This window comes from Schistocerca nitens, chromosome 4, assembly GCF_023898315.1.
Source record: "Schistocerca nitens isolate TAMUIC-IGC-003100 chromosome 4, iqSchNite1.1, whole genome shotgun sequence".
NCBI classification, from domain to species: Eukaryota; Metazoa; Arthropoda; class Insecta; order Orthoptera; family Acrididae; genus Schistocerca; species Schistocerca nitens.
This window is the reverse complement of record NC_064617.1, coordinates 69,923,761-69,941,307: the sequence shown is the minus strand read 5'-3', so window position 1 is coordinate 69,941,307 and position 17,547 is coordinate 69,923,761. Positions and strand designations below refer to the sequence as shown.

The following is a 17,547-nucleotide window of genomic DNA, read 5'->3' as shown; positions in this document are numbered from 1 at the left end:
GAAAGTTCATAACTTTATGAACAAAAAGAAAAAGTCACGAGAGAAATTTGAGCACGGATCTCCCCCTCCGCAGTCTGGCATCGTAACCACACAACCACGACGCCGCAGCTGTTCAAATTCGGTCGATGTTGAACATCTTGAGCGTGGATCGTTCACTATTTCTATATTCGTTCTTTTGTCACAGTTCAATTCACCTTCTTCATGTTCTTATGCCTTATCTGTGTTCAAGCTCGGACGGGCTATCCGCTGATCCATTTTGACACTAAATCTGGGGGGGGGGGGATTGTCAGTTTCCTTTGTTATGTGATTCATGTGAAAAGGTTTCTGATGTGATTATGGCCGCGCGACGGGCATTAACAGACTCTGAACGCGGAATGGTTGTGGAGCTAGGCGTATTAGACATTCCCTTCTGGAAATCGTTAGGAAATTCAATATTCCTAGGTCCACCGTGTCAAGTGTGCCCAGAATGCCAAATTTCAGGTATTATCACTCCCCACGGACAACGGAATGGCCGACGGCCTTCACTTAACGACTGGGAGCAGCGGCGTTTGCGTAGAATTGTCAGTGCTAACAGACTAGCAACACTGCGCGGAATGACAGCAGAAATCAATGTGCGAGATACGACGAACGTATCCGCTAGGACACTGCGGCGAAATTTGGCGTTAATGGACTATGGCAGCAGACGACCGATGCAGGTGCTTTTGCCAACAGCACGGCATCGCCTGCAGGCTCCTCTTCTGGGCCCACCCAAGTTATAAAAATGCAATGTGCAAGGTGGTGGTGTCGGCTCCGCACAAAATTTCTATACTTCTTTTGAATTTCACGAGGAAAATAACAGAACTCGAGAAAATTTTAATCTTGTAAGGAAGTTATTTGCCAATTAACGAAAAAAATATGACTGCAATTCGGAATATCTCGTCAAGTGTTCTTGGAGAAAACCGTAATGACATTTTTTTGTGCAGATAATAGTTTTCGAGGTAACTGCAGAAGTGAGAGAACTATTTTCACTGCTGGTGATGTTGGCACCCAACTTTCGAGAAACACAGATTTTTTTTTTCAATATTCTTGGTAGATATGGTGTAGTTGTACAGTTTCCTGTACAAAATTTGAACAGTTCAGCAGCATGTTTCTGCAACTAAACATTTCAGCATAAAGATGTATCTAACTAAATTAAGATGACCATGACGATCTTCTTTATCTGTTATTTCGATGACATTTTCCATCCGGTATCGGCGATGGCATCTGACACGTTTTGGAAGGCAGGATAAGAAGGTGTGAAGAGAATGCCTGTAGCATCTATCACTTTAAATTCTTCCTAGCCGAGAAGACTTTTCATTTCCGGTAGATTATACATCTTTGTGGGAGTTACGGTTCATAAATATCAGTTACCCCAGAGCTTCGCCTTTTAACATAATTCCACGATATTCTTCTGTTCAATAAATGTTCTGGAGCTGGTGTGTAGTCATGAACGTCTTCCAAACGTGAAAATGAGTTTTCACAGTCTCCAGTAAATACACTCCTGGAAATTGAAATAAGAACACCGTGAATTCATTGTCCCAGGAAGGGGAAACTTTATTGACACATTCCTGGGGTCAGATACATCACATGATCACACTGACAGAACCACAGGCACATTGACACAGGCAACAGAGCATGCACAATGTCGGCACTAGTACAGTGTATATCCACCTTTCGCAGCAATGCAGGCTGCTATTCTCCCATGGAGACGATCGTAGAGATGCTGGATGTAGTCCTGTGGAACGGCTTGCCATGCCATTTCCACCTGGCGCCTCAGTTGGACCAGCGTTCGTGCTGGACGTGCAGACCGCGTGAGACGACGCTTCATCCAGTCCCAAACATGCTCAATGGGGGACAGATCCGGAGATCTTGCTGGCCAGGGTAGTTGACTTACACCTTCTAGAGCACGTTGGGTGGCACGGGATACATGCGGACGTGCATAGTCCTGATGGAACAGCAAGTTCCCTTGGCGGTCTAGGAATGGTAGAACGATGGGTTCGATGACGGTTTGGATGTACCGTGCACTATTCAGTGTCCCCTCGACGATCACCAGTGGTGTACGGCCAGTGTAGGAGATCGCTCCCCACACCATGATGCCGGGTGTTGGCCCTGTGTGCCTCGGTCGTATGCAGTCCTGATTGTGGCGCTCACCTGCACGGCGCCAAACACGCATACGACCATCATTGGCACCAAGGCAGAAGCGACTCTCATCGCTGAAGACGACACGTCTCCATTCGTCCCTCCATTCACGCCTGTCGCGACACCACTGGAGGCGGGCTGCACGATGTTGGGGCGTGAGCGGAAGACGGCCTAACGGTGTGTGGGACCGTAGCCCAGCTTCATGGAGACGGTTGCGAATGGTCCTCGCCGATACCCCAGGAGCAACAGTGTCCCTAATTTGCTGGGAAGTGGCGGTGCGGTCCCCTACGGCACTGCGTAGGATCCTACGGTCTTGGCGTGCATCCGTGCGTCGCTGCGGTCCGGTCCCAGGTCGACGGGCACGTGCACCTTCCGCCGACCACTGGCGACAACATCGATGTACTGTGGAGACCTCACGCCCCACGTGTTGAGCAATTCGGCGGTACGTCCACCCGGCCTCCCGCATGCCCACTATACGCCCTCGCTCAAAGTCCGTCAACTGCACATACGGTTCACGTCCACGCTGTCGCGGCATGCTACCAGTGTTAAAGACTGCGATGGAGCTCCGTATGCCACGTCAAACTGGCTGACACTGACGGCGGCGGTGCACAAATGCTGCGCAGCTAGCGCCATTCGACGGCCAACACCGCGGTTCCTGGTGTGTCCGCTGTGCCGTGCGTGTGATCATTGCTTGTACAGCCCTCTCGCAGTGTCCGGAGCAAGTATGGTGGGTCTGACACACCGGTGTCAATGTGTTCTTTTTTCCATTTCCAGGAGTGTATATTAAGAGAGCACCGCAAATTCTTACTACAGTATCTCCATAGTACTTCAGATTCTTGAACGCTTCCCACTGCCAATTAAATTTACGTTACCACAGTAATTAGAAACGTTTCAAAATCTACCTCTTCCACAATTTTAATTTAAATGGCTTAGTTAAATTAGACAACGGAACAGAATCTAATCTTGCGAAGGTGGGTGACCAGTTGGGGATCGAGCCGGCCGCAATGACCGAGCGGTTCTAGGCGCTCAGTCCGGAACCGCGCGACTGCTACGGTCGCAGGTTCGAATCCTGCCTCGGGCATGGATGAGTGCGATGTCCTTAGGGTAGTTAGGTTTAAGTAGTTCTAAGTTCTAGGGGACTGATGACCTCAGATGTTAAGTCCCATAGTGCTCAGAGCCATTTTTTGAAGTTGGGAATCGAACTTTCCTGCTACCTGAGTTCAAGGTTTCGTTAGTTCGAGTAAGGGTTTAGCTGACATTTTTCGGTAGAACTCTCGAGATGTTATGCAGATCTTCCATCATAACTGTTGTGAGAATTTTAACTGACATTTTTCGGTAGAACTCTCGAGATGTTATGCAGATCTTTCATCATAACTGTTGTGAGAATTTGTTTTTTATGGACTGAAAGTGGGTCCGTCATTACAGCAATTATCTCATGAACTACTGTGTGCACAAAAAATGTCACGAGGGTTTTCTGTAGAACTTTTGGGGAACTATTCAGAACTTTGATCACAATTTTTTTCCTCAAATTAGTAAATATTTTCTTATAAGATTAAAATTTTCTCGAGTACTACTGTTTTCTTGGCGAAATTCTGCAAAACTATTTTGTACAGAGAATTCAAGAACTACAGCGCATCTCTCAAGAACTCTGAAGAAAATGCATATTGCTCGAAAGTGGATGCCAGCATGAGACTGCGCTCGCCTGCCGTCCCGCTGCTCGACCTATAGATCACGGCTTGTTTATTCTTTCCGCGAAGATTATGGCCCACCTACCACTCCCAGCCAGTGCCTTTCCCTGCCATGACTAACGGCCCGCAGTACGCACGGGGCCCTTCTCATCGCATATGCACTCGTACCTGGCCATGTGCAATGTTCACAACCGCAATTACTATTCATATTTTTAGTGATGTCACCAATTCTGCTGACGTAATTAAATTTCACAGCTATAGCTTTTACTGTATTTGGCTCGCCGTACAAATCGATTTTTGTTTTGCTCTCTGTGGAGAGATTTCTTTAGGAAACAGAAAATATGACTGCAGTGAGCTATTAAGTGTGAAAGGGCTGTGACAGACATAACTCACCAAATTAATGTCTCAGTTAGTAAACCAGTAAGTCAACATATTTTGCGTATTTTCAGTCACTGATCTGTTACGCTATAATATACTGGGCTAATTCCTCACTTAGCGGAAAGTATTAATTGTAGAAAAGGAAGCCGACTGCACCTTCTGTTGGTACAAATTAATATATAGTCCGGAGCGCAGGGCCTTCACTGTTGACACATTTCGGCTGGTCGACTCCTTTTGCAATCCGTACTCGGGTGAGGGCCGGAGCACTCGATGCAGCGAGGTGGAAAACTGCAGGGTCACACCATGTGGCAAATCCCCTGATATCTAAAGCACTGCGGCACGCCACGTTTAGCGTGAAGATCTCCTATCATAACTTTGCAGGCAGCAAGGTAGTTGACGGTGTATTGAATTCCGTGTACGGGGCCACCATCAGAAATAGTGGGTTCACAAAGCCATTGTTCAGATATTTAAGTCACTGTGTGGGTCCTAAAACGAGCCTCAAACAATATGTTCTGGATTATGATCAGATCCATGTTGGAAGGCGGGTCCCACAGAACGAATTTCAAGGGCTCGGTAGGGACTGTTGCAAAGGTGTAAAATGGAAGGTTGTTCTAGGAACAGAATTACGCAACCTTACATTGATTCTCAGTCGTTCGCTAGCGAATCTTTTATAATTTTTTTTTTTTTTTCCAACAGGCTTGAATCTGAAGATGTGACCATCAACACGGCCTTCCTCAGTTTGTGGTACAGTTAATCAGCGTAATGCATCACTAGCGGTAGTAGTTTTAAAGTTTCAGTGGGGATGACTGCTTCATGCTGTTCTGCTGTAACTTCTTGAATGCTGGTGCATCCTCTTCAGCCACCGCGTCGAAAGAATTATATACAGGGTGGCGCACGAAACGTGTTACCAATTGTTTCTTTCACAATTTACGACGCACATTACATATCCCGCTGGAATCTCTACAGCAGTACCAGCAGAGCTTGGAAACACAAATGAGTTACGAAATGACGTGTAATTCGCGATACTGCCGCTAGGAGACTAGTAAGCAGCAATGGCTGACAATGGAAGACTGACTACACAGCAACGATCGGCAATTGTGTTACTCTTTCATGAAACGAAAAGCCTTGTTGTGACTCAGAGGCGTTTTCGACAACAGTTTAACACACGATGGGTCCCTTGCAAGAAGACCATCCACAGGTTGTTCGATAAATTTGTACATGAAGGAACTGTATTGGAAGCAAAGCGACCTCGGCGTAAGCCTGTTTGTTCGCCGGAGAATATTGAAGCGGTACGAGTTGCTGTACAGAGAAGTCCCGGGAAATCGTGTAGAAAGGCAGCAGTGCAACTGGGAATATCCATACGCTCCGTTCAACGCATTCTTAAAAGTGACCTCCATATGTACCCATACAAGATGACCTGTGCACAGAAGCTCACTGAAGAACACAAGCAGCAGAGACTACTGTTTGCTCAGTGGGCGGAGGATAGGGAAGAAACTCTCAACAACGTTTGGTTTTCAGACGAGGCGCATTTCCATTTAGATGGTGTTGTTAACAAACAAAATGTACGCTTTTGGGCCACTGAAAACCCACAAGTGCTTCGTGAACGACAACATTATGCTCCGAGGATTACAGCGTGGGCAGCATTTTCCAGTCACGGACTTATTGGACCATTTTTCTTTGAAGAAACTGTGAACAGCGAGCGTTATTTGAGCATGCTTCCCAATAGCTTCATTGCATAGCTTCTTGCTACTGCCTTGCAGTGGTTCATGCAAGATGGAGCAAGGCCACATACTGCAAACACTATGTTGGAGTTTTTAAACGAGCATTTCGACATGCGGATCATTTCACTCAGGTTTCCAGGTCGCTTCAATGACGGACAAAATTGGCGCGCCAATAGTCCAGACCTCAGTCCATGTGACTTTTTTCTTTAAGGGTACCTAAAGGACAAAATTTTCCCCAAACGTCCACGTGATTTAATGGAGCTCAGAAGACTTATTCTTCAAGCTTGCAATGAAATTACGGAAGACAGTTGCCGTATGGTAATCACTAACTTCAGTGTTCGTTTGAAGGAAGTTAGGAAACGAAATGGTGGACATATTGACCATGTGCTGAGTTAGAACAAATCTCCATGGACGGCTCTTCATTGCAGTATATGTTTCTTTCAGATTTCATTGACAATAAAGTTCATATTCAAAAACAAAATGGTAACACATTTCGTGCGCCACCCTGTATGTGTACAGTGTAGCGGCTCCTCAGCGTGCAGGGGACGTACTGTAATGGTGCGTTTTGCCTTTTGGAAGTCTCGCACATTGTTGGGCGCCTGAGTGCTGGAAGCAGATTGTCGCGATGGTGACGCGTCTCGCCTGGACAATGATGCACTCGCGTTGTTGGCATTGCTGGCTTGACTGTCGCCGACTCAGTTGGTAAGAACCAGCAGAGAAGCAAGCCCCTGCTCGTCGGAATCTAAATCACTATCTGCGGTGGCTGTCGATGACTTGCCCATATCCGTATTCCTCTCGGATCCCCTCTACGTAGCTTGATTCGCCGCAGTGGGTCGACTGGCTGCAGTTTCCCACTGATATCCGAAGGTTGCCGATCGGCCAATCCACGAGCATCCTCGTCCGAGATCACAGTAGAAACAACCGTCGCGCTCGAATGAATTCATGAAGCTGCCGAGCACAGCTAACTACTAACTGGTGATTCCCCATTCTTTTCTGCTTGGATTATATAGGGTGAATCATCTGAAACTTGCACCGCAAATATTCCGTACGTTGAAAGTTTTATTGGCGTACGGTACTTTGCAGAATGAATTGGTAGTCAGGCGCTCGTATTGTTAGCGAATCAACGGATTGTAATAATATTTTTGGTACCAACATTCACTTTTTTAAAAGGAACAATGCCTACTGACATTAATATACTGAAAGTAGGGTAAATTAGAATGTCAGTGGTATTTGTTGCAGGATTCTAGTCCGAGTTGTATACGAGATATCGTACTTTGAAAAGTTTACACACCGACACTTGTCTGTGCCATTCAACCTGCGTAGTTGCTGGGTGCGATGTTGTTATGTTTGCTTACAGAGTGCGTGTGTGCTCGTTGAGTGCGTTGTGGTTTGTTAGTCAGTGCGCGACTAAGCAGCAGGTCGTGAGTGGGCGATAAAAATGTCGTGTGACTAGGGCCTCCCGTCGGGTAGACCATTCGCCGGGTGCAAGTCTTTCGATTTGGCGCCATTTCGGTGACTTGCGCGTCGATGAGGATGAAATGATGATGATTAGGACAACACAACACCCAGTCCCTGAGTGGACAAAACCTCCGACCCAGCCGGGAATCGAACCCGGGCCCTTATGATTGACATTCTGTCGCGCTGACCACTCAGCTACCTGGGGCGGACGTGAGTGGGCGATGAGATTTACCAATGCAGAAAAAGCCGATATGCTCAATGGTGCATTGAGAGTGTGGGAAGAATGCAGTTCATTCTTGTACAGAGTATGCGGCAGGATATCCCAATAGACGTGGAACATCTCCGCAGTGTCCGCAGCTCGTGGTCTTGCGGTAGCGTTCTCGCTTCCCGCGCACGGGGTACCGGGTTCGATTCTCGGCGGGGTCGGGGATATTCTCTGCCTCGTGATGACTGGGTGTTGTGTGTCTTTCATCGTCATTCCATCCTCATTGACTCGCAAATCGCCGAAGTGGCGTCAACTAAAAAGAACTTGCAATACGGCGGCCGAACTTTCCCGCATGGGGCCTCCCGGCCAAAATGCCATACGATCATTTCATTTCATCTCCGCAGTTTTTTTATCAACCTCTTCAACCAGTTACTTGAAGTCGTGATGTAACAGCTAGACAACATAACAGAAGGAAACAAGTTCCGACAGAAGAGAGGGAAAATTAATGTTCTAGCTGCTGTTGCAATTCATCCGCACGTTAACTCCAGCGCAATCGTACTAGGAAGTGGCATGAGTCAGGCAAGTGTCCTACACATTATCCAGCGACATATGTTCCATCCCTATCACATCTCTCTCCATCTAAAACTGCATGGAAACGGTAATGAGAATCATGTTAACATCTGTAATGGGCATTAGGACAGGATACTCCAGATGTATCGTGGTAAACCGCCGAAATACGCACTACTGATCTGTTGACAATCCCCGCTGGCTTCGTCAGGTGGAGCGTCAGAGTCCACGGAGTGTAAAGGTGTGGTGTGGGATAGTGAACCGCCATCTCATAGGCCCGTTTTTCATAGATGGCACGCTGAACGCGTACAAGTATCGCAGCCTCCTAACAAACCATCTTCTACGGGTGGTAGAAAACGTTCCTGTGAAGACTAGCAGGAACCAGTGGTACCAACATGATGGCTGTCCAGTTGTACGACCTGTCTTCAACGAATTGTTTCCAAATCGTTGCGTTGGACGCAGACGACCTGTAACTTGGCCAGCCTGTTCCCCGAATTTGACGCTGTTTACAAGAACATACCAGCTACACGCGATGATTATCAATGATGTATTACTGCAGCCTGTTCGGACATCTCCACTGAAACGCTAACATGTGTGCATCAGTCGTTCCATACCAGACTGGAAGCGTGTATTGGTGATCATTTTGACCACACCTTTGATAGTCAGTTGTCTCGTTACTGGACACAATCCACATAACTAACGTGTGCACTTCTGTTATTCTTTAGTGTCTGCTACCACAGGTATAGTATAAGTGTTGGTGTGGGAACTTCTAAAACTAAGATACCTCGTAAACGACCCGCACTAGAATCGTGAAACAAACACCACTGACATTGTAATTTACCCTATTTTTAGTTTGTTTGGTGTCAATAGGCCTTCTTCCATTCAAAAAGTGTAAAAGTGTAAAATACGCTTTCTAAGGATTATTACAATTTATTGACTGGCTAAAACTATGAATCCATTCTGTGAAAACCGCACATCTGCAGCACTTTCCATTTCCGCAATATTTGAGGCGCGAGGTTTAGATGATTCACCCAGTATACCTTCCTTATCGGGTCACCACCAGCTGCCATTCAATCTCGGTATGGGCAGTGGTCATAATGGCGTCAGTGTCTTTACGTCGTGTCATGGAGGTTTTTCAGTACTTCTATAACATCCTTGCGGATTCCGCTTCTGTCCCATAGTAGGTTCCTGAGTACTCTTTCAAAGGCTTTGCCATACTATGTAAATACAATGTTCGCTATTTTGTGGCGAAAACATTACCACCTACTCTTGCGAAATCTGCATTTTTGTACACTGATAAAAAAAATCGCAACAGCATAAAATAATTAATGTGGAATAATTAAATTTCGGGAATACATTTGTTTAGATAACATATTTAAGCGATTAACATTGCAAGATCGAGGGATGCAAGTCTGAAATGGTGGTACATTAATGACTGGTGTACCTGTTATAATGTTGAATGCAAGCATGCAAACTTGCATTCATTGTGTTGTTCAGGTGCGAAATGTCAGTTTGTGGGATGGAGTGTCATGCCTGTTGCAATTGGTCTGTCAGTGCAGGGACGGTTAATGCTGTTTGCGGATGACACTGGAGTTGTCGTCCAATGATGTCACATATGTCCTCGATTGGGGGCAGATCTGATCATCGCGCAGGCTAAGGCGACATATCGACACTGTGTAGAGCCTGTTGGGTTACATCAGCGGTAAGTGGGCGAGAGGTATCCTGTTGGAAAACACCCCCTTGAATGCTGCTCATGGATGGCGGCAGCACAACAGGTCGAATCACCGGATTGACGTACAAATTTGCAGCCAAGGCGCGTATGATAATCACGAGATTGCTCTAGCTGTTGCGACGGATTTTTCGTGCGTGCGTGCGATGCACCAATTGCAACGGATTATACGTTGCTGCTGCAATGCAATTTCTTTTATAATTTTTGTTCACCTACCTCTTTACAGCGGTAGATCTTCGCACGTAAACTCCTGACTGCAGCTACTTACGAGATCACAGAAAAGCAGTGTTGAGGAAACTGTAACCTCATAGCTACACGCCGGAGGCCGCTAGAAGTAAAATTTGCTGAAAATTGTCTATGTACTTTAAAGAAATGATTCGAAAAGGGGATGTCACTCGTTCTTTAAACATGAAGTTCAAATTTAAACCTTCAATAGATCTTTATTGCCGTTAAGCAAGATCGTCAGCCCACATTTACGAAAATTACTAAAGTTTCTGCTCACAGTTACCACCATACCTAAAACAGCCAGAACTTTTACCTTCCCAAATTCCGAAACCAATTACTTATAACACAGTTAATGATCGGCCAATTACTTCTGCACACGATATTCAGTGGTTGTCTTTAGTTAAAGTTTATGCTCGCCATAAAATACTCAGTAAGAATATACTCAGTACCGCCACGTTATATAATTCAAACTTCACTCGCGATTTTCGTCGGAACGAATTAACACAACACTCTAAAGTTTTCATAAACAGTTTCTGGTCACTACCAGATACCATTAACACTGGACCATAACGCGGAAGTCATCCCAAAACTTCATCTTACACATAATGCGAAAAGTCACATCCAGCATAACCGCCTCCAATCAAAGCTAGCTCGCGACTCTCCTCTCACTCTCCCACCCTCAAAACTATATCTCCTCGCTAGGCGGCCAACCGTCTCGCTTCTCATTGGCTGTCAGCACTTACGTCCAATGAGACCTCACTCCTAGGGCGCGGCTCGCGCCAAAATCTAGCAAGCACCGACCACTTCTCTAGGCTCATTGACGTCATCAAATTAAGTGACACAAAACTCTCTAATTAAATAAACAAAACAAAATGAACTGATGGGCACTTCGTCACGAAGCTGACATATAACGCTACAAATAAGGCAAAAATCATATATTTTCAGAGAATAGTTTCTGTAAAATCATTTGAGAAAGATAAGAGGTTGCGCGCGCTTCGGTTCAGTCAGCGCACAGCGTCGCCAGTCGGCGCGTGCGAAGAGTAGTGTTGTACGCGTCACAATATGCGCTGGACCCGCGCGACCCGTGCGGCACGTGCGTGTCGCGCTGTAGTCTCGTGTCACGTCACACGTGTTATACGCTTCTCAATTTGCGCCTAGCCTAAGTGGCCTGCCAGCGCTACTCCACTGCTTTCAAATGCGCAGTTGCAACAGATGGTCGTGACGTCAGTCTGCAGGACGTAGCTCGTCCGTTACTGACCGTATAATACTCTACCAGCTTACATTGCAGCCCACGTACATTCTGAAGTAAAGGTTTTAATAGACAAATGGGCGATCGCGCACTAGTTACGACGCCACACTGTCACACGAAGTCACATCCCAGACCATACCTCTAGATCTGTGGTTCCCAACATGTGGGTAAGACATAATTATTTTTAATTGATCATAACTATTATCACTTTTCATAAGACTGTAATATCGAGTACACAAGTTTCAAACACTAACTTTAACATGTGACACAATGTGGTGGATGTTGTAGCGTGTGAAACGAATGTATGAATAACATCTTCCTCATATAGTCAACACACACACACACACACACACACACGTTGTACCACCCATCGTTGAGAGTAAAACTGAGACATATACATCACATATGTATAAATAACTCATCAAAATGCCATCTGCGAGTGTAGATGCGGTAGTTCCCGTAGTGGTTCAGAAATTGCTTCATTATTCATTTTGCAACAGATAAACGAACTAATTGACAGCACAACACACTATTATAATTATTATTATTACTGGTGGCAGTGCACAGACATACAGAATTGCCAGCCTGAAGTCTTCACAAGTCATTTTAGAAGCAAGGAGTCCAGCAGCCAAGTGACTTAGAAACGTTGCTTTATGCGAGGCAAGGGCAATCGTTAAGGTTTCGCGTGGAAGCGTTTTATGCAGTCGAGTCACACCAGAAATATGTAAACGGTTTGTAGATGTTAATAAAACATGGGTAGGCAGCACCTCCCAGGGATTTTTTTTTTCTTTTTGCTCACTGGAACAAATCGACACCAGAGATTTAACACAGTACACATTTATTATATCGCAATGTCAAGAAAAGTTCATCGTGCAGCCGCAACTGTTCGAAGAGTGTGGCTGGTAGCAATTGAAAACATGACGGCATAGTCGCAAAGACGACCCACTAGCACTGACATGTATCGAACAGAACTCGGGAGCAAAATGTCACTGCTACAGTGTCTGGCGGTAGCCCATGTTGTTTATATTATCTGCTGATTTTGTTGTTGTGATTATAAGAAATTATGTTTTAAAAATTGAATTTCAGAACAGTTTTTTGTAAAAAATAATTTATCATTGCAAATTTTATCACCAAGTTTTCAAAACTCGAAACTTGTGATTTTTATGGATGGAGGGGGGGGGGGCGATGGTATGCTTGAAGAGATGCGTTCCGGCACCTAAAATAATGGAAATTAGGGATTGGTGTCTTTGATTAACAAAATTTACAGATAAAGAAGAAGACAGAGGTGACTTGGTACCTGAAGAAACAGACGACGATACCAAATTATTGGCTGCTGATTACCTTGGTCTGAAGGAGGATGAGGACTGGGAAGTTGTCGTACAAACTGCTGCTAGGCGGCCCCTGAAGACGACAGAGCTTCTCCAAAAAGAGGCAGCTTTGTACTTCTATCCGAGCTCCAAGCCAGGTAACAATCATTTATGTAGTTTTTTCCTTTGTTTCTAATATTTCATTTGCCTTCTAAATAGAACTTCTTTACCCTCTCGCCATGGATTTATCGTCTTTCTACAGTGTGTTAACTGTAAGTCCCTAATCAGTAGAAGTCGATAGGTTTCAGCGAGCAATCCTGTTTTTGGTTGCATATTACCCCATTGACTGTACTCCGTGAGACAGCCATTATTGTCTGCTGTGGAACTGTTTTGTGTTTCAATTTATTTCGTGCTCTTCCCTCTTAGTAAGATACCTGTACGTAATGTTTGCACTGGTATCGTTTTTATGCATTGAAGAGAAATGAGAAAAGAAAGAATAACAAGAATAATCTGCTGTTACATTTTTCTCGTTGGCATTGATATTGTTGGTTGATTATGATGTCTCAACTGCATAGTATGATTCTGGGAGAACAACTTTTTTGGTAGCAACCAACTTTGGATTTGGTGGAAAGAAATTTCTCACTAAAAATATCACAGATGATTCCGTACAATTCAAGCAGTTTTTATGCTTGGTGTTTACAGACGACTATGCCATTCCTAGTGTTTTCTACATATTCACTTACGTAATTAAAAGTATTTAACCTGCATGATGCTGCCGTATCTCGCCATGAGACATCCCGGGTCTGCGTTCTTTTAGTACATAGTAACTGATTTGAAGGATAATTTTGACAGCGATTTCTGAAAGTTTCCATCAGATTCTGTACTGTTGTTCTTATTTTCAAGAATATTCGTTTAATTTTGAAGCTCTTTTCACAGAATACGTTGGACATTAATCAGACCGACTGTAATCAAACTTAGCAATTCTTTATGGACTTATAGTTTTTAATGTATGTTCCACCATGTCAATTTTCGCCATCTCAACACTGTTAACAGACTCCATCCGAAAAAATTTTCGACAATAATACAGGGCTACGCCAGGGAAGTCTGAATTCACACTTTTGAAAATAATGTAGTGACACCAAGAGAATACGGAGATTTTGATGAATTAACGAGAAAGAAATGAACATATTCAACCTAATATTTATCTATACCCATGAAGGAGCCACCAACCCAGACCATTAGCAAAAATAAGGAAGATGTATATGAAGAAGAAATATGTGTATGAAGAAGAAATTGACTACACATTTCACATTCTCGAAATTTGAGCAAAAATTAATTATCTTAACAATTAAAAGGCAAGATAAGATCTTACAATCATGTCCAAGTCATTGATTCCTGATATAATGAGGCAAACGTTCATTCCTTTGCAATATGCCTTTTAGATCCATATTTTCAAATTAAACATCTTTCAAACGACTGTTACCAGAGTTGTAACAATAAACAAGCTGTCTGAAACATGAAAATGTGTTTAAGGATGGCCAGTCAGACAAATTAGTTCTCTAATTCCAAAGAGACTGTAAATACAATGCATGAAGAAAAAAAAGGAAAAAGAACCGTGAAGCATCAAAAAGGCGGGGGGGGGGGGGGGAGGAAACAATATGAAACTTCACAGATTGAGAGGGTATGTGATTTTATATCAGCAATTACAGTATCTAGTCAAATTTATACAGAACCAGCCAGTATGAGCCCACTTCTCAGGCTGAACTAGATGAGTGCACTGATTGAGGTGGGAAGAGTGGCGTAAAGCCATTGTATCATCGCCCAAGGCCAACTGACCCACATCTGTTGTAACTGGCCCTTGGTTTCCTGTATACAGGCACTGGGACTGAGTTCACATCTGATGTTTGAGCTAGTCCTGTATATATTCTATTGGGGACATAAAATGGACTGTACTGGTCAAAGGCATGAATGTATGCATAAGTTTTTCTGGTGGAGGACAGGGGATAGACTCTAAAATTGTAGTTTTTAATGTAAATGAGTTAGTCAGTTTCAAGGAAGAATTAATTTTTCTAGGTGACACATAAAAACTTAATATACTGTAGAGAATTGACGGTTATCCTGTCAGTATATAACTATAGCCTCTGTACTTCAGATTCCAGGGGGGAGGTGGGGGACTGTCAAGTGTCCCCTCAACATCCCCCCCCCCCCCCCCCTTGTTGGCACTAAGGTCATGTGAGTATCTCAACAGCACACAGACAGTTTGCATAGACACAAGCCATTTGTGGGACGAGCGTTGTCTTTTTAAAATGGCACTATGATACTGTTGCATGAAATGTAACAAAATAGGACATAGGATTTCTGTGACATGCTGACAGAGTTCCTTCAGTCACTGTTAGCTGTGACCTGAAGTTACATCTGATGGCTCTTCACACTATAATGCCAGGAGTAATGCCATCATACTTGCTGATGTTGGTCAGCTGGAATAATGCAGAACTTTGATTTGTCACCAAACACAGTGTAGTACCAGTCATCAGCAGTCCATGGTTCCTGGCCACGGCACCATTCCAAATACAGCTGTTTGTGTTGTGATGGTAATGGCAGTCTATCCACGTGACGCTACTAATGTGGCTGCAGCTAGTCTCCGACCAGTTGTGTGAGAGATCACACAATGTTTCAGGGAGCCCATTACTTGATCTTGGATGGCAGGTGTAGATATGAAGTGATTAACAGGTGCTTAGTGTGCATTACGGCAGTTACCTTTTGTGTTGATCAGATGTGGTCAACTGGAACCTTGGTGACAAGTATGCCTACCATCACATTCCCATGCACTCCAACATTGGTCCACTGTCACAATCAGATGCCCCACAAATTTGGATATTGCATGATTTGACCAGCTGACAAAATGGAGATGCACAATGAGTCCCCTTTCAAACTCTGTTAGATGTTGATAAAGCTTTTTCACATGAGTACACAGCATTTCCATGATCTTGAAATTGATCATGCCATATCTGACACTGTCCAGGGTCCTTTATATGCTGAGGTGACAAAAGTCATGGGATTGCAACATGCCCATATACAGATGGCGGTAGTACTGCGTACACAAGATATAAAAAGGCAGCACATTGACAGCGCTGTCGTTTGTAGTCATTTGTCAGGTGATTCATGTAATGTGATTGTGGCTGCACAGCAAGAATTAACAGACTTTCAACATGGAATTGTAGTTGGAGCTAGATGCATGGGACATTCCATTTTGGATATCATTAGGGAATTCAATATTCTGAGATCCACAGTGTCAAGAATGTGCCGAGAATATCAAATGTCAGGCAGTACCTGTCATCGTGGACAATGCTGTGGCCAGTGAACTTCGCTTAATGACTGAGAGTAGCAGCATTTAGGTAGAGTTGTCAGTGCCGACAGACAAGTAGTATCACTGCACGGGATAATTACAGAAATCAATGTGAGATGTACGACAAACTTATCTGTTATGGCAGTGTTGTGAAATTTGGCATTTACTTGCTACAGCAGCAGATGACTGATGTGAGTGCCTCTGCTAACAGTATGACATCGCCTGCAGTGCCTCTCCTGAGCTTGTGACCATATTGGTTGGACCCAAGACAACTGGAAAACCGTGGTCTGCTCAGATGACTCCCTATTTCAGTTGGTAAAATCAGATGTTAGGGTTCGAGTATGGTGAAGACCCCATGAAGCCATGGACCCAAGTTGTCAACAAGGCACTGTGAAAGCCGATGGTGGCTCTGTAATGGTATGGGCTGTGTTTACATGGAATGGACTGGGTTCTCTGGTCCAACTGAACTGATCATTCACTGGAAATGGTTGTGTTTGGATACCTGGAGACCATTTGTAGGCATTCCTGAACTTAACATTCCAAAACAATGACAGAATTTTTGTTGGTGATAATACTCCATGTCACTGGGCCACAGAACATTCTGGATCATTTGAGTGAATGATTTTGCCACCCAGATTGCCCACCATAAATCCCATTGAACATTTATGGGACATAATCAAGATGTCAGGTCATGCACAAAATCCTTCATTGACAACACTTTCACAATTATGGATGGCTATAGAGGAAGCATGGCTCAATATTTATGCAGGGGACTTCCAACGACTTGTTGAGTCCACGCCACACTGAGTTCCTGCACTAAGCGAGCCAAAAAGAGATCCACTACTGTATTAGGAGGTATCCCATGACTTTTGTCACCTTGGTGTATACGATACTAGGCCTGGTAACAACACTGAATGGGAAAAGATCTAATGCACTCTGGTAGCCATTGTGCCCATGACATAGAATTGTACCTTTAATCATTTGCAAACATACCGATGCTGTGTACATAGTTACATTGACAACCAACCATCTTCCAGGTGCTTTCCTTTTTTTGCCAGGCAGTGGATATTTATGCTTAATATTGCACAATCAGTCAGGGAAACAAGTATTAACTAAACTGGTTCACTTCTGTGCAGCAAGACTAGTCAACTACCTGTTTGACTTTCTCATTCCCTCCCAAAACAAATGACAAACAGGCAAGGGAGAAAAATTGTTTCACACTGTATGTTTACCACTTCTTTTTTGATTGCAAAAAACGGTTGTCTACCCAATTACTGCTAAAGGCTTAATCCATGTCAATTCAGGCAGGCTAGGAAAAAAATTTACCTTCACAGTCTCGGATGTTATTGAATTTGGCATATGTTAAAATGAAGGACTAAGTAAGGAACATGTATTTTTTTTTGTTTTCTCAAAAAACATTTCTGCTCTGAAATCCAGCCCTCCAAAGATGACACTGCGCATACCATTTTGAAGATGCAGGTTTTGGAAATTTTTTTAAAATGCTATATCTCTGGAAC

The 17,547-nt window shown here is 44.1% G+C and overlaps 1 protein-coding gene across 1 annotated transcript in view; it reads left to right on the top strand.

The window, feature by feature from the left end:
• Window positions 1–17,547, top strand: part of LOC126251758 (coiled-coil and C2 domain-containing protein 2A) — a 606,935-nt gene that overhangs the window by 236,616 nt on the left and 352,772 nt on the right. The window contains exon 7 of the mRNA XM_049952374.1: window positions 12,645–12,842. Coding sequence (XP_049808331.1) covers window positions 12,645–12,842 — 198 coding nt within the window. The remainder of the gene's footprint in view (window positions 1–12,644; window positions 12,843–17,547) is intronic.